At 47.6% G+C, this 22,813-nt stretch overlaps 1 protein-coding gene across 4 annotated transcripts in view; it reads right to left on the bottom strand.

Annotated features, from left to right (window-relative positions):
• Positions 1–4,641: 4,641 nt before the first annotated feature.
• Akap12 (A-kinase anchoring protein 12) overlaps positions 4,642–22,813 on the bottom strand; it is an 84,887-nt gene continuing 66,715 nt past the window's right edge. For 3 of the 4 annotated variants that reach the window (XM_048419762.3, XM_048419767.3, XM_087911977.1), the window contains 2 exons: positions 6,780–11,661; positions 4,642–5,634 (listed from right to left, as the gene is read on the bottom strand). In XM_048419762.3, coding sequence (XP_048275719.3) covers positions 6,788–11,661 — 4,874 coding nt within the window. In that variant the 3' untranslated portion in view covers positions 4,642–5,634; positions 6,780–6,787. Of the gene's footprint in view, positions 5,635–6,779; positions 11,662–17,196; positions 17,266–22,813 lie in introns of those variants that run through there. The other variant, XM_048419777.3, reaches the window with a different exon arrangement.

Raw genomic sequence — 22,813 nt, 5'->3', positions numbered from 1 at the left:
TGCTCTTAACCGCTGAGCCATCTCTCCAGCCCCCCCCCCCCTTTTTTTTTAACAGTTTTTCTGTGTATCCCTGGCTGTCCTGGAACTCATTCTGTAATCTAGGCTGGCCTTGAACTCAGAAATCCACCTGCCTCTGCCTCCCAAATGCTAGGATTAAAGGCATGAAGCATACTCAACCATGCTCCGCCTTTCAAGGTATTTTAAAGCTTTATGTCACCACAGAGGCCCTCAATCTTGTGCCACAGAACTTTCTGGAAGGCTTGAGCAGAAAGATTGTTAGCCCTACTCTTGAAAGGACATGGATGGACTCAGGAGTTTCTTTTGTTAATGTTGTTTTGGCGTTGTCGCGTTGTCGTGTAACCTAGCCTGGCCTCACGCTCCATATGTACCTGAGGATGATCTCAAACTCATTCCTCCAGCCTTCTCCTGTGCTGAGATTTTGGGCACTAGGCAAGTGTCCTACTAGCTGAATGACATGTCAGCCTGGAGCCCCATACTTTATAAGGAGTTCCCAGATGGTGCTGATGCTGACCCCACTCCGAGCAACGCAGGTTTCCTGGTATCTCTGTTGCAAAATAATGGTCTCCCCTTCTATTAGCATCTCGGAATTGAAAGGGTTTGAAGACTCAGGGGTTGTCCTAAACTTCCTGTCCACATTCCAGATGTGCTTGTCACCTGCGAGCCCTTCATAAGAATGTAGTCGAAGAGGTGGGAGCAGTGACACATGCCTGGGATGCCAGTACTTGGGAAGTAGAGGCAAGAGGATTACCATGAATTACAGGCCAGCCAGAGCTACATAGTAAAACTGTCAGGAAACAGAAAACAAAAAAAGCCAGGCACTTGGGAGTTTGGCGTAGAAGGATCATTATGTGCTCCAGCTGCCCCTGGGGTACAGCATGAGTTCCAGGTTAGCCTAGAATAAACGGGGACTTTGCTTAAAGAGAGGAGAAGGTCCAGGAGGAGGAAGAAGAAAGAAGGCAAAGTAAATTTTCCAAGAAGCAGTCTGCCCTACCCTTCACAAGAGTCCAGGGGAAAATATAGAACAGATCAGGACCAGGTACACGCCAGCAGTCTGAAGGCAGAAACAGGTGATTATGAGTTTGAGGACAGCCTGGTCTATACAGCAAGTTCCACGCCTGTCTCAAAACAAAGGCATCGATAGCATCAGAGACTTTACCCAAAGTTCAGATCTCGCTGCTGAGAAAAGCTTCATAGTCCTTCATCCTTTACAATTTTGCTATAAATACTTAAAAGGGCTGGGGAGTAGTGGGGAAAACTTTTAATCCTAGCACCTGGGAGTCAGAGGCAGGCGAATCTCCAAGTTCGAGGTCAGCCTGGTCTACAGAGTGAATTCCAGGACAACCAGGACTACAGAGAAACCCTGTCTCAAAAAAAAAAAAAAAAAAAAAAAAAAGCAAATATTTAATAAAAGAACAGACTGGGTCTGCCCCTTTCTGGATGGAGACAAAAGGAGGATTGGATAGGGAGGGCGTAGATGGGAGTGGTGGGAGTAGGGAACAGGAGAGGAGGGAGGAGAAACTGGCTGGTAGGGGAAAAAAAGGTTAAATAAATAAATAATAAAAGAATGGATTAAAATTTCCTTTCTCTTTTCAGTTAGACAGAGATGTCCTCAAGCAGAGAAAGGTCTTTGAAGCCAGCCAGCCAAAGGCTGAGAGAGCCCAGACCCAGACCCTGAGTTACGGTGGGAAACTGAGCCAGAAGAGACGGCAAATGCCTCCTAGAAATACGTGGGCCTCCTGGGGGGATAAAGACAAAAAAATGCATTGGGCAAGAAAGAAAAACTCTCTTCAGATTCCACAGAGAGACGGTGTGTGCCTCTTAGAAGAACATGCCTGAAAACGAAACATATCAAACAATCATAAGGCAACCCAGAGCCATGATTCCAGAACTATCAAAGTACTCAGGGAGCTAACTCTGGCTCGTGTACCCTCACACAGTGCTTCCCAACAGTCTGTCAAAATCTCCTATTTAGGCTTTGATAACAAGAAATGTTAGGCTGGATTAATCCGTTCTATCTTTACATTCCACCTGTGTGTGTGTTTCTGTGCACACGAGTGTGGTACTTGTGGAGGCCATACATTCCTTGTATGTGCTTAATGTGATGCCCAAATCTGCAAAGTCCCCGTAAAAACCAACAAGGAAATCAAGTCCCATATGTAAAAGCAAAAAGCCTTTATTTTAATCAAGTTTGCAAACTTGGTCGTTCTGCATGTCCAACGTATTGGAATAAATGGAGAGCCCCGAGCTCGATTAGAATAGGGTTTTATAGTAGTAAAGGTGGGGGTGATGGGTTTCCGAGGTTTTAAGACCCCTGATTGGCTGACATTTTTCTAGGGTGTCCTGGTGAATGTGCGCTGGCAGGTGATCCTATCTACAGTGCTTGGAATGCCAGGCATTTCCTTTGAATGGTCTGCTCTTGGGTGGGGGTCAGGTAATTCAGTTTGTGGTTTGTCCTGCAACCAGGCATTGCGTCAGGGTAAACTACTGAGACTCAGGCCTCTGTTTAAATTTATCAATGGCCAGAGTCCCAGGTGATAATGGTTGGAAGTAAAGAACTTCCTTTGGGTAACCTGCCCATACTTAGCTTATCACGGCTGGCCCCCATACTTATAAAGTCTCTCTTCTCCTCCCACATGGTGATGGGAACTGAACTCAAGTCCTCTGCAAGAAAAGAAAGTTCTTAATGCTGAGTCATCTCTTAGCCTCTGTATATTGGAAAGGAAGGTGAAACGGCACCAGTGAGTTCTAAGTAAGTCTAGAAAGGACCAAAATCAGCACAGGACACACCAAGACCAGAGGAACAAAGGGCAGAGAATGAGAGAAAAGACAGGAGATTGAGAATGAGGAAGAAGAGGAAAGAAAGAAGGGATATTTGCCTTGGAGGACAAAGGACTGCCTCTGGATAGAAACAGGCCTGGCCCATAGGCAAATGCTAATTTATAAAGGGAAGGGGGGAACCCTGTGTTCGGATGAGTTGGTTTTGTCTTGATTGGGCATGTTAATTGGGTGAGCCAAAAGAGGGCTTTTGATTGCAGGATTTCAATCCCTTGATAGCTGCACCTCGGCAGTTAGCCTCGGGAGGAGGAAATGATCAAATAGGGAATAGACCTTGGTGGCTAGCTTTTAGTGTGTGTTCTGTGGTTTAGGAAGAAGGGGGGAAGAAGGAAGTGCAAGGTTTCCTTCCGTGTTCACGTGGGGGTGCTAGATAGAGTCCTGTGTGATACCAGCCCCTCAGTACTGAGGCATGGAGATCTCAATTTTAAGGTCAACTGTTGTTTGACACTAGTGCTGGGGGAATGTGAAGATCTACTCACCCCAGATAGCAAAGTAACAACAGATCAAAGTAAGGTTACTTACAGGAGTAAGGGTGATCAGGAACAAGGACTCAAATGCAGCTGCATCTCCGAAAGCCCTCCCAAAAGCATGGGTTAATCCTGACGATCAGTGAATGACTTTCAGGTAGCTCAACAGGTCCCAGAGTGTCTCTTCTAGGCAGATCAGTTGATCCGAACCTCTTCCAGGAAGTTTGGCTACATGGAGTATCTATCAGCTGGCTGTTAGTGCTTGAATAAGCTTGGGGAGAGAGGGGCCTGCTGAGTCTGGTCAGTTTCAGAAAGAGCTTGAAACTCCTGAGTCGTTTGCTTCCTGAGTTTCCCTGGCAGAGTGTTTCTTCTGAGGAAAATGCTACAGAAAACCAGCTGCAGTTTCACAATGAGCAGAAGAAAAGGAGAAAGAAGGAAAGAAAGGTGGTGTTTTTTTTTGCAGTATGCGTGTGTGTGTGTGAGTGAAAGAGAGTAAGAGACAGACAGAGAGCCTTTTCTTTCATCAGACACCAAGCCAAAGTTTCTATGTTAAGCTTGAAGAAATTTTGCAAGGAACTGGGTGTGGTAGCACATGCCTCTGAATCTTAGCTGCTTGGGAGACTGACGGAAGATGATGGCCAATTTGAAGCTAGCCTGTTACAGATCCTGGCCTGGGATTCTAGTCACCATCTCAGTGGTACAGTGTTTGTGTCGCATGTGCAAGGCCTTGGTTTTAGTCAACCTCTAGTTAGTACCCCTTCTCCTTCACTTCAAAGGCTGCAAGAATCTTTGTGGCTATTGTTTTCCACAACAGAGCTCTTAATGTACCTCTACTTCAAATTCTCTAGGAGACGTATACATCCTGCCGCTGACTTCGGCATTTGCTCTTGGATATTATGATGAATGTTGGCGATTTGATTGGTTTTTAGAATCACCTAGGAAATACAACTCTGAGTTTGTGCTTGACAAAGTTTCCGGGCTTGGCTGGAAGATGGAAGACCAATCCTGAATGTGGGTGGCACCATCTCATGGGCTGGATCCTATCCTGAAGAAAGAGGAAGGAGGAGCTAACTAAGCGCAACAGTCATAGGCTGGCTTCATCTAGCCAAGGTGTAACCAGCTGCTGCCTGCTGCCTTCCTATGGCCACAGTGTCCAGCAAGTCATCTGCTGATGTGCCAAACCAGGACAAAGTGACATCTTCATGGGTGCCTGGTAAGAAAGTTCCAGCTTCTTCCTCTTCTCTTCTTGTCAGTACATTTATTCTAACACAGTGCGTATAGGACCCAGGCCCCTTAGCACTTAATAAAAACAAGTGACTCTAAGTGAAGCAAATATTTTATTTAAATCAGCTGTCAAATCACAATTTATCCAAATGAACATAATGCAACATTGTTCTTAAAAGGGGCACAGATATAACACAGACACACTCCAGTATCTATCAAAATACCATTTATAAAGAACAGGACTCACTTCGTTCTGCGTATGAATTCAATCCAGCACATGAGTACAATCAAAAAAGTACAACGGATTTCCTTCTTAAGGTGGAAAACTTCTCACGGCCTTAGGCACACTCATCTGTCCATGTCACTAAGAGAAGGGGCTTAATCTGCCACTAAAGAGACTTCTTTCCCACCTGGACTGGATTAGAAAGAAACACGTCACAGAAATATCGGGACATTCTGGATGCTTCCAAATGGCATTTTATTTCTGAGCTCGCTGTGCATAAGGAAACGACCACTTTCAGGAGATGGCTAACCCACAAACCTAAGCATCAGTGAACTTTAAGGACTTGTACCTTCCTCTCAGGAATGTTATTTCTCTGTTTGCCACAGGTTATAGTTGAGGCTTGGGGCTTCTCGAAGCTTCATGATGGCTACACGCCCATTACATATTGCATAATACAAAAGGCATGTGCTTAAACGTTAGGAAAAAAATATACAATAGGTACAGGAGGAGGATTACATAAAACATACATATAAATACATGAAAGAGGACGCTCCAGTTTGAGAAGCAGAACTAGGTATTGCCGACATCGGTTCCAGGCTGAGAATGTAGGACCTTAAATCAGAAATATATGGTGTACCAAGGGGGGGAAAAAATCAAAGCAGTCTTGAAACAAGGAAATGTTAGCTGGCTCTAGCTCCTGGTGAAACCTCAGGATTGTCGGGGTTCTCTCCAAGGTTGAAATCAGTGGATAGCCCAATCTCTGAATCTCAAGGGCTCGGCAATCTTGGTCTCAACGTCCCAACAGCAGCATTTTGTTCCGTGGCTTGTCTTCACATTCTGGTCTCGCAGGTATACAGTGAGTAACTGTAGGAGGAAGAAAGGAGAGAGAGAAATAAAAAAAAATCTCTTTTCCACCCTCAAGTTATTGTCAACAGAACACTCGCACAAGAGCTATGGGAATGGGCTGCCTGGGATTCTGGACCTGAGCTCCACTAAAAGGAAGAAAAGGGTTGGGTAGACAGCTCAGGAGCTAAAGGTGTTTACTACATAAGCTGGAGACCTGAGTTCAATCTTCAGAAGGTGTCCTCTGACCCGCCCCGCCCCCCACAAACATACACCATAACGCAGGCAACCTACCAGCCCACATTATGCAGCATGAACACATACACATACAACGATCATACATGTTTAAGGGTTAGAAAGATGGCATGGTGGATCCTCCAAACAGTTAACACACACACACACACACACACACACACACACACACACACGGAGGGAGGGAGGGAGGGAGGGAGAGAGATGGGGGTAGTCCTTATAGGCTGAGACAGTGACAGTGCTAATCTAGAGTCTTCCGATCTCAACACCACACACAGAGAGAAATGCATTTTACCAGAGCCAGATGTAGTGGTGGTTCATGCCTGTAATCTACTGGCAGGGGAGACCGAAGGCAGGGGGATTACCTAGAGCTTAAGTCCAGACTGGGCTACACAGTGAGACCTTGTCTCTAAAAATCAAATAGGAGGCCAGGGCATGGTGGCGCATGCCCTTAATCCCAGCACTGGGGGGCAGAGGCAGGCAGATCTCTGTAAATTCAAGATTTACAGAGTGAGTTCCAGGACAGGCAAAGATACACAGAGAAACCCTGTCTCGAAAAAATAAAAAAAGATTTAGTGGGATTCTGATAAGAAAGAAAAAAAACAAATGACCCAGTGGTTAAGAGCACTGACTGCTCTTCCAGAGGACCCAGGTTCAATTCCCAGCACCTACATGGCAGCTCATGGCTGCTGTAACTCCTGTTCAAGGGAAATCCAACACCCTCTCACAGGCAAAACTTTAATGCATATAAAATAAATTTAAAACAAAAAAATGAAAGAAAAAATATATATTATCTAGATCTTCCTCTAGTTGGTTATTATTTCCAACTGAAGGGTCTGTATAAATCAATTTTTTGCCATGTAATTGTACAGCTGTGGGGCGGGGAACCCCCTCCCAGAAGCAAGTCTACCTACCCAACATCTTAGGATTCTGACAAGTCCCCCTCTGGCTCCGGTAGGTCCTCTTCTGTCTGGAGCTTCATCTCTTTGACTGACTCGGTGGACATTTTTCCTTGCATTCCTACTTCCCAGGCATCTCCCTCCTCCGTTAGCTTTGGTCCATTGGTGTCTAGAGACTCTTTGGTTAGATTTCCGGAGGCATCCGCCTCTGCCTGGGCTGAGCTTTGGTGTTTGGGGCCATCAGCACCATGCCCCCTTTGATCTTTGGGTTCAGATGGCAGCTTCTCGACACCTTCTCCAAATTTGGCACAGTCATCGCCTGGCACAGGTTTTGTTCCGCTTCCATCTCCCTCTGCCCCGAGTGGGGCAATGACCTGCTCGCACTGGTGGTCTTTGATACTGGCACTTTTGACTGCAGGCATATTGGCCTCTTCTGAAGTCTCGCTCACGCTTTTGGAATCATCAGAAAGGGCAAGTTCTTCTTGGGCTGCGGGGGTCACTGCTTCGTCTTGGGCCAGGACTTGTTGGCGGCTTTCTTCTTTGTCCAGCGTTCGTTGAGCGTCCTGGCTGTCTGCCTGCATCACCGGGACTTGGGCCTGTGTATCGGAAGCAGGGGCTGTGGGGGTCGTTTCTGTACGTGAGAACTGGTCAACGGCTGTCTGGATGACGTTCTGGACAAGCTTAGTGCTCTCGCTCTGGAGTTCGAAGATCTCGGAGGCAGCCATGACGACTCCCTCCTTTGCTGCCTCTCCTTGACCACCAACCTGCTCGTCATCTTCAGCGGATCCCTCTTTCTGGGAGGCGCTTATCTCTCCTTGCAGGCCAGAGTGGAGGGTGTTTTCAGGAGCCGGTGATGCTATTGCTGGGGGTGACTCTGCCTGAGACTCGGGCCCCAAGGGCACAGTGTCCTCCTCTCCATGCTGAGGAGTCGAGCAGTCACCCTCTTCGGAGGACTTCTCGGCTGGTATTAAATGCACACCCACAGACTCCAGACTTTCACTTGCTTCGGAAATCGTGACAGTTTCCTCAGCCGCCCTCACAGGTTCGGCTGTGGGAGTTCCCGGTGGCTCCGAGCTTTGAACCTCTACACAAACGGCTTTGTCTTGGTCTGGGAGGGAAGAGCTTTCTTTCTCTGAGTCGGACACACCAGCTGTCTGGATGGGCTGTGGGGGGGCTTCTTCAGGTTCAGGAGCAGCCGTCTTCTGCTCGCGTTCTTCACTCACTTGCTCTGGCTTTGCTTCGGTTTTCTCCTTTTCGACACCGGTTTCCACCTCTCTCTCCTCCGGGCTAGGACTCCGCACCTCCACATTCTTGCTTTCTTGAGATTCGGGGGCTCCCAATACTTCACCGTCACATACCACTTCAGCAATCGCCTCTCGACTGTCGGGTCCATCTGTGTGTGCAGACCCCTCCGGTCCTTCAACACATAGTTCGTCTTCGACTTTCTCAACAAGGAGGCCAGCCTCCTGACCCGCCTCAGTCTTTGCCAAAACAGGCACCCCTTCCACAAGCTCTTGATGTGTAGGTTCTAGAACGTCTCTTCCTGGTTTTCCCCCATGTTCTCCTTGGGGTGGAAAATCCGGTGGTATTGAAGGTTCCTCCTCCTGAGCGGGAGCTATCACTGCCTCTGTGACCTGCGACTGCCCGTCAGTTGCGATGGCTTCACTGTCCTGGCTTTCAATGGTCTCCTCTTGCTGTGGCACATCTGGAGTATCTGACTCAGCTAGGGGAGTGCTTCCGTTTGTCTCGCTGTCTGTCAGGGTCTCGGATGACTCGGGGGCTGCAGCTTGATCCACCAGCTGCTGGGGCTCTATAAGCTGGCTTGCGGTGACCTGCTCCTTCAACTCTACACCCGCCGTGACTTCGGGAACTTCTGTAAGGCTCTCGGGGGCAGTCTGAACAATCTCAGAGCCCTGGGCAGAATGCTCAGCTTCGGCTCCCTGCACGGGTTCTTCCGGCACGACATCCCTCTCTTTCTCCACAGCTAGCACTTCGGAATCTTCTTCTACCTCCTCCACCTTCTCCAGTGCTTTGGGCCCTGCTCTCTGTCCGGTCTGGGCGGCAGGCGCCTGTGACTCCCCCTTCACCTTTTCTGCGACTGCTTGGAGGATAGCTTGTGTCTGTCGCTCCTGCTCTTCTCTGTCCTGCACACCACCCTCTACCTCCTGGACCGGGGTGGCTTCCTCGGTGGTGTCCGGGGAGTCAGTCAGTTGGGAAACCGCTGACACCATGTCTGTGGTCTCTTCTGCCCCCGAGGCTTCGGTGACTTCTTCCGCGTGGAGGGCCTCTGTGGTTTCTGCAGCTGTCACGGCTTCGGAGGTGAATTCTACCTCGCTGATAACTGTGTCGTCATGGGCATCTTGGGCCTCTGGTAAGGTCTGGGTGACCGCGGGGGCTTCTTTTGCAATGATGTCTCTTTCAGTAACCTCCTCAGTGGATGGCGTGGCTTCTTCGGCGTGCTCAAGGGGTTCTGTCACGGAAGTGGAGATCCAAGAAGGAGACTGCTCTTCGGCACTGGTGACCGCCCTGGTCCCGTCAATGACAGTCACACTCACGGTGTGAACCAGCGTCTTACTAAGCTCCTCAGACACATACACAGCACCCTCTAGCCGGGGTCCTTCCTCACTCTCCTGGACCTGCTGGGCTTCCATCTTCTCCCTTTCCACCGCGTCGTACTCAGACAGAGGCACGACGGCAGGGACGTCCGGGTCATCGTCATTGATTTCTGTGGGCCCCGCGTCTTCCGCAGCGGCCTGTTCTTGCTTCCCATCTGGCCTTTTCTTCCGCCGTCCAGGAATAAATTTCTTAATGGAAACCCAAGACTCTTCTTTACCTGGTTCAACATCTGAAGCCAATGGCTCTGCACCGGAGTCTTCCGCTTTCTCTTCCAGCTTTGACTTGGATTTCTTTCGTGGAGTGACTAATCTTTTAAATGACTCCCAGGTGGAGACACCTTCCCCTTCAGAAGGGCTTCCGGCTGGCTCGGGGGAAGAACTTCCTTGCGCTTGCTCGTGTTCCTGGGTGCTGGCAGGGGCAGATTCGGTTCCGGCTTCTTTGTCTTTGCTGGACTCCTCCGCTCCCACTGTTCTCGGCCCTCCTTCGTCGTCTGAAGAGGATGCCTTCCTTGCCCTCTTCTTGGAGGACCCCACACAAATTAACGCCTCCCACGACACCGAAGTATCCACCTTCCGCTTTGGTTCTTCTGGCTTCTGCTCCTCTCCAGCCGTCTTGGCTTCCTCCTGCATTTCTGACATTGTGCTCTCTGTGGACGACAGCGTGGCGCTCTTGACCTTGTCCACTTCTTCTTCCTTGTCACTCTCAGAAGGTCTTCGGACCCGCTTCTTGGGTGTCACCATCTTTTTGAAAGATGCCCAGGGGGTGATTCCTTCCCTTTTCTTGTCCCCATCAGAAGTAGCTCCTTCCTCGACGTCCCCTTCCTGCTGTGCTTCCGACAGCCCTTTCTCCAGACACGTGATCTCCTCAGGCTCTTCAGGGGAGGACGCCGAGCTCTCTCCTTTCTGCTCGTCGGCGCTCTCTGGGGACTCGGTTTGGACCTGTTGGTGTTCTCCTGGTTCTTCGTCTCCTCCGCCCCCTCGTTTCCCCTTCTGCTTCTTCCCAGACAGCTTCTTTAAGCCGGAGCTACTGAAGAGTTTCTTCAAAGGGCTCCCTTGTACCTTGATCCTCTCTTGAGAGGACAGCATCTCCGCCTCACTGACAATGCCTTCTGGGTGTTTGGGCAACAACTTCTCATCGGGACTTAGATCTGTCAGCTGTGTGTGGTCACCTCCAGAGACACACACTTCTTTGCTCTTCACCAGGTCCTCAGCAGGCTCAGCTTCCTGAGAAGCCTCCTTGGTCTCAGCTGGTTTTTCAGGGGGCACGGATTCTCCCGTTTCTTTCACATCCCCGTCTGCCTCTTTCCTCCCTTCCTGCTCCTCCGCCATCTCTACGGTGCTCACGTGGACCTCCGCAACAACTTCTTGGTGGACTTCTATTTTATCATCAAATACTTCCGTTGCCAACGGAGCACACTTCTCTGCCAATCCGTCCAGACCAGCCTGATCTTCCAAGGGCAGCTCCACCTTCTCATAATCTGCGGACAGCCTGGCCTGACTTGTGTCTTCTGTGGGCCCCTGCTGCTCGGAGGCTGGAGCATGCTCAGAAGGACCTTCTTCTGTCTTTTCATTTTCTTCCTCATTGACTTTTTCTGCCTCTTGCTCCTTTTTCTTCTCAGAAGTGTCCAGCTCCTCATCCTTTGGCTTCTTGAAGCTGGTCTTTTTGCGCCAGCCAGCCCAACCGTGAGTGAAGAATTTCTTGAAGGAAGACGTCGTCTCACCACTGGCTGGACTGGTTGGAGATTCCGCGGACTTGGTGGGTTCTTTTTCTTGCTTTTCTTCTTCATTTTTGGCTTCTTCTTCAGCCACTTGACCAGATTCAGCCTGAAGGGGAATTTCTTCTGTGCTGCTCCGTGCTTCCTTCGTGGTGTCTTCTGGCTTCTCGGTGGATTGCTTCAGCTCACTTTCTTTGGATGCCGACTCTCCGGTTTCCATGACAGGCTCCTGGTGGTCACCTGCTCCCACTGTGGCTTCTGCTCCTTCGCCTTCATCCTTTTTGACAGTGAGTAGCTGGACCGTATCAGACTTCTCATTTTTATCCTTTTTCACGGTGAATTTAAAGCCGACAAACTTAAATACCTTCTTGAAGCCAACATCATTAGCCTGGGACTCAGTGGGCGGTGCCGTGTCTTCTACGTTGCTCTCTGGAGCAGGGATCTGTTCGATTATCTCAGGCATCTCCTCCTGTTCACCCTTTGTGATGTCTTCAACAACTGCAGAGTTGGCAGCCATTTCTTTAGCTCGGTCTTTTTCTCTCACATCTTCTGACTCTCTCTGTCCAACTATTAACCAAGAGAAAGGAAAAATTATTTAGTTCAACAAACATAATACTCTCATTAATGTAAGGTAAGGTAGAATATGCGGGTATTTGCAAATGTTTAGGTGGGCAAGAACTACTCCTATCAAAGGGCCATCAAGACTTCAAGTTCAAAGGTTCTTCACGCTTGCTCTTTGCCTTTCCTTGGTTATCAAGAAATGAGTTGCACGGGCTGGAGAGATGCTCAGTAGTTAATAACAGCAGCAGTTTTTATAGAGGACCTGAACTCTCTTCCAAGCATCCTCATTTTAGCTGGGTCCAACTCCCTCTTGTGGCCTCTGTGGGCACTGAACACACACAGTGCACAGGTACACATGTAAGCAAAACACAGAAGTGTAAAAAAAATCTTAAAAAGCAAGCAAACATACAAAATTAAAATCCAGTAAATGATGATCAAGGAGTATCATTGATGGGGGGAAGAGGGTCCTGAAAGAATGGCTTAGCTGGTTTAGATGACAGCTCACAAATGTAACTCCAGTTCCAGTGGGTCAGACACGCTCACACAGACACGTGCAGGCAACCACCAATGCACACTAAATAAAAATAAACTAAAAAGAAAGCCAAGTTCAGCATGGTGACATGTAACTTCAATCCCAGCACTCGGGAGGCAAAAGCAGCAGATTCCTGTGAGCTCAGGGCCAGCTTGGCGTCCAAAGCAAGTTCAAGGACAGCCCCTATCTCCAAACAAAATACAACCAAAACCAATGTGTGCATGTGGTGTCATGTGTGTATATATGTACCCGCCGGTGTGTCTGCACACAGGATAATATCGAGGTCTTCCTCAGTTGCTCGTTCTATTAATTTTTCATTTACCTACTTTGTATTGGAGGGGCCTGCCACAAAGCACATCTGGAGGTCAGAGGACACCGTGAGGGAGATGGCCCGCTATTCCTACCATGTGACTTCAGCGGCTGAACTTGGTTCATTACTCATGGCAGTAAGCACCTTTGCCTGCTCAGCCATCTTATGGTCTCTCACTGAACCTGGAGGTCACCAGCTAGGCTAGACTAGATAGATGGTCCTGCATCCACCTCCTCGGCTTTTTCTGTGGGATCTGGGAATTGAACTCGGGTCCCCATGCTTTGTGGTGGGCACTCTACATCAGCCTCAAAAAAATATACTTCCTAGAGGGAAAAAAGTTGGTAAACAGATAAAACTCCCAGTTTGCTCCACGAAGTCATTCTCTTTGGTCAGTTTGTTAGTTTGTAGACAGACCTCTCTAGTCCAGGCTGGCCTGGAATTTACTATGTAGCCAAGAATGATCTTGAACTTCTGCCCTCTCGCTTGTACCTCCCAGGAGCAGGGATTACAAGCATGTGCCACTATGCTTATGTCTCTCCTTAGGATCTCAGAAGTAGTGGGGCTGGAAAGATGGCTCTGGGGTTAAGGGCACTGCTGCTTTTGCAGAGGAACAGGTTCGGTTCCCAGCACCCACATGACGGCTCACAACCATCTGTAACTCCAGCTCCAAGAGACCTGACATCCTCAGGCTCCTGGCATGGTATATGGTACACATACATTTATGCAGGCAAAACACTCACATAAAAATAATTTGGGGGTGTATCACTATGCTGACTAATTTGGGGGTGTATCACTATGCTGACTAATTTGGGGTCAACTTATGACTTGACACAACTTATATTCATCCAAGAGAAGAAAATGCCTCCATAAGATATAGCTACGGGGCATTTTCTTAATTAGTGATTGATGGGGAGGCAGCAGCCTAATGTGTGTGGTGTCATCCCTGGGCTGTTGGTCCTGGGCTAGGAAACAGGCTGAGCAATCTGTAATGAGCAAGCCAGGAAGCAGCACCCTTCCGTGGCCTCTGCATCAGTTCCTGCCCGCAGGATCCTATCTTGTTTGAGATCCTGTCCTGACTTCTTTTGGTGATGCACAGTGATCTGGAAATGGAAGCCAAATAAGCCCTTTCCTCCCCAACCTGCTTTTGGGTCATGATACTTCTCCTCAGCAATAGAAACCCTAATTAAGACAATCACAATGTATAAATAGTGCATTATTAAGTTAGGCAGGAGATGCATATTTCAAAATTGCTAAAAATGAGTTTTAGTGGTGTCAACACAATAACACGGTAACATAATAGTTATGTTAATTGGCTTGACTGATATATAATCTGTACATGGAGCCTGGATCTGGGAGTTCTTGGCCTCCAGAACCCAGGTGCCAAATAAATTTCTGTTTACTACTTAAAAAGTAAAAAGAAGGGAAGGGGGACAAAAAAATTTGTACCTTGGTGAAAATAGCACCAAACTCCAGAAATTATTATTTCTTCAATATTATTTCAAAATTGTTTTCATTACCAAAATTATTATTTCACTTTTGAAAATAAAAAGTTACCCAGGCAGTGGAGGTACTAGCCTTTAGTCCCAGCACTTGGGAAGCAGAGGCAGGTGGATCTCTGGGTTCTAGGCTAGCCTGGTCTACAGAGCGAGTTCCAGGACAGTCAGAGCTACACAGAGAAACTCTGTCTCAAAAAATCAAAAAAAAAAAAAAACAACAAAAAATCCCCAGAACTTCAAACCTTTTTTTTATAAAGCATCATATTAAACATTGAGGCAAGCATCCAAAGCGAAATGAAAACTCAAGACACAATTACAGTTATACTGCTTGCGGTGTCCAGTCTTTTTCTGCATTGAAGAGCAACCCTTAATTCACTTCTAGTAGGAATGTCAATTTGGGCACCCATACAATGGCAATCAGCACGATCCAGCTAGAGACATTTTTGTGTCTGGACACACAGGACTCTCTAGTCAACACAGCACACAGTTTCTCGTACAACCATGTTCATTGCTGCGCTACTCAAATAGCCAGGATATGGAATCAGCAAAGAAAATGGTAACTTGGATGTGTGGAAATGCCACAATGAAACCTGCTGTCTGCTAACCTAAAAAAGCAATCTAAAAATATTGTACACACCTCCTCACTAATTTTGAGAAGCATCTGAAATAGGGATACTGGCTTATTTCCACCTGTTCCCATTAAAAGTCAGCACTGGGACTAGAGAGATGGCTCAGGGGTTAAGAGCACTGCCTGCCCTTCCCAAGGTCCTGAGTTCAGTCCCAGCAACCACACAGTGGCTCACAACCATCTGTAATGAGATCTGGTGCCCTCTTCTGGCCTGCAGGCATACATACAGACAGAATACCCAGAATACTATATACATAATAAATAAATAGATTTTTTTAAAAAGTCAGCATTGGGTACTTGGAGCATTCCCATCAACCGTTCCTTTTCTTTCCTTTGTTTGATTTATTCTGAGACAAGGGTTGCATATCCAGGCTGGCCTCCAGCCGGAGATGTTAGGATAACCTTAAACTTCTGACTGAGGTTACAGAAATACACCACTAAGCCCGTTAATGCTGTGTTGAAGATTTAACCCTGGACTAGGCAAGCTCAGACTCTAGCCCAATGTTCAAAAATATTCTAACGCAGGATGGGGAGGGGGTAGAACTGTGGTTTGAATGTAAAATGAAATTTGAAAATAATTAAAAATATTCTAATGCATGAAGAGATTTGATCTTTTTTTATTTTTTGAAGGTAAGTTATTGCGGAGTATACTGCATGCGTGGGGGTGATCCAATCACTGACAAACTCAAATTTTACTAATAACCAGTAAAAATATAAGTTGCATATTCTGCCAAAAACCCAAGACTAAAATTACCTATTGTCCTCTCTGGGATTAATGCAGGGATTTTTTTTTTAAAAAAAAAAAAAACAAAAACCAAAAAACAATATGGGAAACCGCAGTGTTCCACACGATTGCCCCAAAAATCCAAGTTTTAATTTGGGATACTTTTAGATTTTTTTGTTTGTTTGTTTGAGGCAGAGTTTCTTTGTGTAGCCCTGGCTGTCCTAGAACTCACTCTGTAGACCAGACTGGACTCAAACTCACAGAAATCCGTCTGCCTCTGCCTACCGAGTGCTAGAATTAAAGGCCTGCGCCACCACCGCCCGTCTTCCTTTCTTTTTTTTTTTTTTAAAGCATTTTATTCTTATGAGTATGAATATTCTGCCTGCATGTAATGTACTTCTGTGTGCCACTCTCAGAGATTAGAAGAGGGAGCGATGGTTGTGAGGCACCGGGTGGGTGCTAGACACGGAACACAGGTCTTCCTCAAGAACAGTGTTTTTAATCTCTGAGGCACCTCTCCAGGCTCCATCCTTTTTCCCCCTTTTAATTCTGCATTGGAATCCTTAGAGTTGGGCTAAAGGATGCAAAAACAAACAGTATACCCAGCCAACTAGCAGGACCAAAAAGCTTCTTGACAGATGAAAATAGCTACGCAAGAGGGGACTGCTTTATGGATTCTTCAATCTTAAGAAGTCTTGAAATCTTAACCGGCCTACAAGTCTATAGTACCCATGCAGGTAAAATCTTAGTGTTGTCTGAACAATCTTCAGATGCAACCCCACCCCACCCGCATGACATCCATTTTTCCCCCATTTGGCTGTAAATTTTGGACACTCACAGTTTTGTGGATCTCGGCCTCCACTTGCCTCCTTCTTCAGCCCCAACCCCAATCTGTACAGAACTTACAGGAAGGTTCTACTTCCAAAAATTCGGCCTCTACTGCATAGCCAAGCTGGCAAACATTTGGTGGCCCGGAGCCTTGCGTTTAGTCCTCACAACTACCACGCCCAGGGCCGTTTCAGTCAGGTTCCAACAGGATACAGAAAGGTCCTCGTGCACCCCTGTGGCGCACACGCGCAATTGTACAGCCTACATCCTGCCCCCACGTCATGCGCCGCGGTGCTTGAACCCACAGCGATGCCTAGACTATTACTTGGCCACACGCCCACACACTGTGACGTAGCGGCCCAAGCAAATAGACGCCACCCACCTCCCTCCACGTGCCTACACACTGTGATGCAGCGGCCCATGCCACCCACCTCCCTCCACGCGCCCACAAACTATGATGCAGCTGCAGCGGCCCACGCAAACAGACGCCACCCACCTCCCTCCACGCTCCATGCTTGCTCTCTCCAGACTGGGGTCGAAGGAGTACAATGACCTTTCCAGTCTTGAATCATTTTCTGTTTTCCCTCTGCCAGCCACCTCTGTCCCTTTTCCAAGCTAGCGTACGGTACTGAAGGTTGTGCCCTCTGTCTGGCCAGTGATATCTGCTCTTGGGGTAACCTCAAGGATTGCCCCTGTGTTAAAAATTTATTACACTCATCTCCGGGTTAGCTTGAGGTGGGTTTAGTAGATGCAGTACATGACCTTTATGGAGGCTTGGCTTGGGCTTTCTCTCCAAGGCCGAGGCCTCTTCAAGAGCAGGGAGCTCAGGATTGAAAAGCTAAGCGCTCTGTCCTGGCTTGCTGTGAGCCTCGGGAAGATCGGGAAGATCGAGAGAAAGTGGACCGGGAACCACACCCACCATCTAGAGGTGCGGCCATTCCCAGCCTCAGGGCTACTAGCTTTGGGCGAGGGCAGGGTGGGAGGTGGGGGCGACTGGGACAGGACAGGACACACTCTACTTACAACAGAAGTTACTCCACCAGGGCATGGTGGTGGGTGGCCGCGGACAGCGGCCTGCGTGGCGCCGCCAGCCGCTCCCGGCTGCCCCATCGCGGGACACCAACCGGCCGCGGCGCAGTCGCCGGCCACCCAGGTTTTGGAGAGGGGCACCCTTGGGGACGGCTACATACGTCACAGAGGCGGGGCGCTGTCTGCCAGGTGACCAAGGCAAGCCCCTCCCCACACACCAGAAGGTTCTAGGATCACGTGTGGGGGCTTCCCCCTCTGCCCTAGTTCGCGATTAGGGGACGGGTTCTCCCACAGTTCCTGACCACCTATACATGATTAGCTAGTTAACCCTCAGAGTAATGGCCACAGGCACGGAGGACACATCTCTGAGTGGGTTTGGCTTGGGTGTGAGTGCTTTCTTTGTTTATAAAAACTAACTATAATGTTGCTATCTTCCAGGGCCAAGTTCTTCCCTAAAATCACATAAACAAAATCTTAGAGCTTGAAGGCAGAGCTTCTAACTGTCTCAGAAGACACAAAAACTTCAAAAATGGCGATATAGGGAGAAGGCCCCTATAGTGACTTGGGGTGGGCAACTGGTCAGTTTATTACAATACTAAACATTCCTTGCTGTGAGACGGCAATCATATGGAACTCAACAGGTAGTTGTGTAAGAAGATCTTGGGTTGGTAGGTTGGAGAAGGAAGAATGAATAGGTAAGGGGGGGCGTTAGGAACACTGTACTTTCTGATACTAATTATATTGAAAGTATACACACTCCTGACCTGTCAAAATCCATAGGACATAAACCACCAGGACTAAACCCATACACTGCACACTCTTAAGTGTTGATATATGCAGGGAGGCTCCATCATACATTCAAAATGAAGGACCACTTTGGAAAAGGATTTGGCAGTGAAGACTACAAGAGATACATGAAAACTTTGAATTCTGGCTAACTTTCCTATGAATTCAAACGGCTCTTTAAGAAATGGGGGACAGGACTGGAGAGATGATGGTTCAGCAGTTAGGAGCACTGGCTGCTCTTCCAGAGCTCCTGAATACAATTTCCAGCAACCACACGGTGGCTCACAAACCATCTACCTAGAATGGGATTGATTCAATGCCCTCTTCTGGCATGCAGGAATACATGCAGACAGAATACTCATACATAAAAAATTAAAAGAAAAAAAATGGTTTCCTTAGCTCCAGATGAGTAAAGGGCCAAGTGATTTGGCCATTGTCTTACGGTAAGTAGTGTCACTCTGGGATAACTGACTGAAGACTGACTCGGTGGCACCTTGAGTCAGGTGTGAAAAGAGACAAGCAGAGAGTTCATCTTTTTGGTTCGATACACTTTCAAAGCATGAACATCCTCATACCCCCCCCCCCCCCGTAAGTCAATGTCCTAAACTTGTAAACAGCACAGGACAAGAACAAGGGCTGGTACCTGTCACCTCTCACATTTAGAGGGAAAATTATTGTATGTGCAAAGCAGACGACAATTAGGGTTGTTTGAATATGAAAAGTGGGGTTCCTTCATGCTTAACAGTCATGCTTTTTAAAATCAACCAACCAAACAGAAGAATACACACACCCAATCCACCAAGACCTGGCCATCATTTTGAAACAAACGGGGTGGGGGAGGGGAGAACTGGCTAAGACAATCAGTATTGACGATGCTAAATCAGAATGTGTATTTCAGTGGAGAGACCTAGAGGAACAACCAATTCTACGGCGAGGAAGCTGGGGGGTGGGGTGGAGGCCACTCAATAATTTATAAGGGAGAAGCGTCACGGTTCGCAGTGTCCTGAAAAAGTCACCCATGATGCATTCTGGCTAAGACTAAAATCCCTAAATTGAACCAAAGGGGATAGACACAGCCTAAAATAAAGGCACCCCGCGCCCTCAAAAAAGTTCTACATTAGGGCTGTGAAAACGCCATCCTCTGAGCGAGATGCAGCCAGTACAATGACAAAGTCAAGCAGCTGCAGACACCTGTCCCGGGTTTGCATAAGGACAGTCAGGCACGGGTGGCTGGGGAAAGGGGCAGGGCTATCTCTCGCCGCTAAACGAAGAGGTCTGCTGGGAATTTAGACCAGAGAGAGGATGGTGAGTCATTGCCTTCAGAGCCTTCCACTGATGACCAGTGGGTACCTTCAATTCAGTTTCCAATCCAGCACTCACCTAACACAGATGGCCCTGGCTAAACTGAATGGGTCCCCAAATAAACCAAGCCATGAGGCTGGAAAAGGCACTGGTAGAGATTCAAGCAGGAGCTTGACAGAGACTGGGTTGAAGGGGTCGACCTAAGGGAGATGTGGGAGGAGAGGCAATGGACATAAACATGGCGGAAATTGTCCAAGAACAAACATTGTTCCTCAGGGCCAGTGGGATAGTTCATTGCGGCAAGGTGCCTGTCACCAATCCTGATGACCTGAATTTTATCCTAGGGAAGCCACAAGGTAGAAGGAGAGAAAACTAGTTCCCACAAAGTTATCCTCTGATCCCGACTAAAGTGTAGCGGTATTCACATGTATACATGCACACATACAAAAATGTAAATTGTCAGGTGGCGGCGGCGCAAGCCTTTAATCCTAGAATTTGGGAGGCAGAGGCAAGGTGGATCTCTGAGAATTCTACACTACCCTGGTCTACATAGTGAGTTCCTGCCTCACACACATATAGCTACCCTTGAATTCTAAGAGTCTAATGCCTGAGTGCTGGGATTGCAGATGGCTAAGATGAAAAATACAGCATTCCCTTCCCCTAAAGGTCAGAGTATTATATTGGACACAGTCACCCCATCCCCCTGCCCAGGTACTTCTCCAGTGAGCCAGATGCCCAGCCCTCAGATTGGCATTTTACATTTTGACTGAAACACTATTACTAGTAATTAGTAAGCTGGCTGGGTTATGATCCTTAAAAACTCAGATGGCTTTAAAAGTGTTTCCTTTTCCCAAACAAATGTGCTTATTGCTTTGTGGGTTTTGTTTGTTTCTCTTTGACAGGGCCTCGTATATCCCGAGGTGGATATGAACTAGCTATATACCTGAAGCTGGCCTTGAACTTGTAATACTCCTGCCTGCATTTCCTACATGCTGGAATTAGAGATGTGTACGACCATATCCAAGTTCTTAGCTGACTTTTGTGAATTCCAAAAGTCTAAAGATAGGTAATCACTGATGGGCAATCTATAGAAAAAAGGATTCCTATAAAGACAATGTGAAGAGATGATCACTATTTAGGTTTTTTTTTTTTTTAAATAAGTTGTTTGATGATCTGCCAAACTGTGGCTTAATGACTCATTTTTTTGTCCCTCCTCAGGTAGTTTGTCGGTCCTCTCTTTTGTGGTCAGAATGCAGAGCTCACAGGCAATATGACTGACTCCTGATAGAGTTTGAACAGAAGAGGGCAGTGTTGTCCAGCCAGCTGCTGTTGGCCTAGAAGGTGCAAGACATCCAGAGCTCAACTCAACAGGTAGTCCGCATGCACTTTCAAACTCAGAAAAATTGCAAATTCTGCTTGGGGCCTTTAAGGATGAGGGAAGAAGGAAGAAGGAAAAGGAAGAAGGAGGAAGAGAAAGAAGAGGAAACCCTTAACTTTCAATACAAACCTCTCCGGGGTGTAAAGCAAAGCGCGCGTTTCAAGTTGATTCTCTTACCCTTTCTATCATGTAAAAACTGTAGGTCCCTTACCCCATTTGGACTCACAGGAGCCTGGTGGAGCCTCATGTTCATCTATGTTTTTCTCCCATCCTTTACACACAATTCTTTACTGTTTTAGCTTTCACTGGTCCACCAGTACTTGGAACATTCAAATTACCCATTACTTCCCCAGTCCTGGCTGGAAGTAGAGATCCTTAGAGCAGACATCCTTCCCCTCTACCTGTGGTCTGCCAGAACTCTGACAGGGTATATTCACAAATAATACTTAGTAAGCAAACAGAGACTTGTTTTCGGCAGGGTCTCACACGCCCAATTCCTTAAGTAGCTGAGGCTAGCCTTGAACTGCAATCGCCTGCCTCCACCCCGCCTCAAGTGCAGTGATTACAGGTTATGTACCACCAGGTCCAGCTTGAGAAGCTGCTAAATGCTTTAATAAATTCAAAATAAAAAGAACGAAAAAGAAAAGCCGAAAGATATGGGGGTGCCAGAGAAAAGACCTAGACCAGCAAGCAGCAGTTCTCAGCCTGTGGGTCATGACCGCTTCAGAAGCCACATATCTGATATCCTTCATAGCAGACATTTACCTTGTGATTCATAACAGCAGCAAAATGACAGCTATGAAGCAACAACGAAATAATTTTATGGTTGGTGATCACCACAACATGAAGAATTTTTTAAAGTAATTTTCTTTTTCTTCTGTGTTTAGATTTATTTATTTATTTATTGTGTATATAGCATTCTACTTGCATGTATGCCTGCACACCAGAAGAGGGCACCAGATCTCATTATAAATGGCTGGGAGTCACCATGCGGTTGCTGGGAATTGAACTCAGGACCTCTGGAAGAGCAACCAGTGCTCTTAACCTCTGAGCCATCTCTTCAGTCCCCAACATGAAGAATTATATTGAGGGGTCGCAGCATTAGGAAGGTTGAGAACCACTGCTCTAAAGGGAGGGAAAGGAGAAGATGGCAGATAGAAAACTGTAAATGTAATGAAGCGAGACAGGTATGGTGTCACACGCCTTTAATTGCAGCATTCTGGAGGCAGAGGGAGATGGATCTCTGAGAAGGTCAGCCTGGTCTACATAGGAAGTTCCAGGTCAGCCAAAGCTACATAGTGAGATCCTGTCTCCCTGTCTCTCTCTGTTTGTCTCTGTCTTGCAAACGCGTGTGTGCGCACACACACACACACACACACACACACACACACACACACACACACACTGAATGACACCACAGCTCCTGCAGAATTATTTGCTTTAGAGTTGTCCAACCAGACAGGAAGAGAAAAAGCTAAAAGACCAAGTACTGAAAGCAACAGTGACTTGGAGGTACATTTTCTTGCCCCCCCTAAAAGTCCCTGCATCAATTCAAGCAGTTGTGGATGAGGCGGACTCTCCCTACTTAGTACAGCTCTCAGCCATCCTGCCGCAGTGAAAACAAAGGCTTTTCGCACCTTAAGTGCTCAGGGGCCCAAATGATGCTCATCCATCCTGGGGCTCTGCTGGGAATGACAGCATAGTTTCACCAGGATCCAAATGAGGGTGTTCACTACATAAGCCCAGTTAATAGCAACAGGCATCTCCATACCGTCCCAGCTAGCAACCCACCTTCTCCCGTGCCACTGACACTGCAAAGGCCGGGGACTAGGACCATAATCCCTCCACGGGTCCAGATGGGCACCCGCCACACCATCTCACAAGCTATGGGGACCACAGGCCTTCTGCGTCTCCCAATAGCGCAAACAACATCACACTCACTAATGGACATGTTAACGGAATTGATGCTACCTGCAATTGCCTCTGAGCCCATTCATTGTGCACCGTGAATATAGGATGCATGGATAGTCAACCAGACCGAGAGCAAAAAAGTCCTCTGCGGCGGGGGAGGGGGGACACGGACACGACTCCATCTGAACTGAGCTTGTACCAGCCTCTTTTCCTCCTCACCGCTCCTGAGTGACA

The sequence above is a fragment of the Myodes glareolus genome, chromosome 1 (genome assembly GCF_982192425.1).
Source record: "Myodes glareolus chromosome 1, mMyoGla1.1, whole genome shotgun sequence".
In the NCBI taxonomy this organism is placed as follows: Eukaryota; Metazoa; Chordata; class Mammalia; order Rodentia; family Cricetidae; genus Myodes; species Myodes glareolus.
The sequence above is the reverse complement of the archived record's forward strand: the minus strand, read 5'-3'. Positions and strand labels throughout refer to the sequence as shown.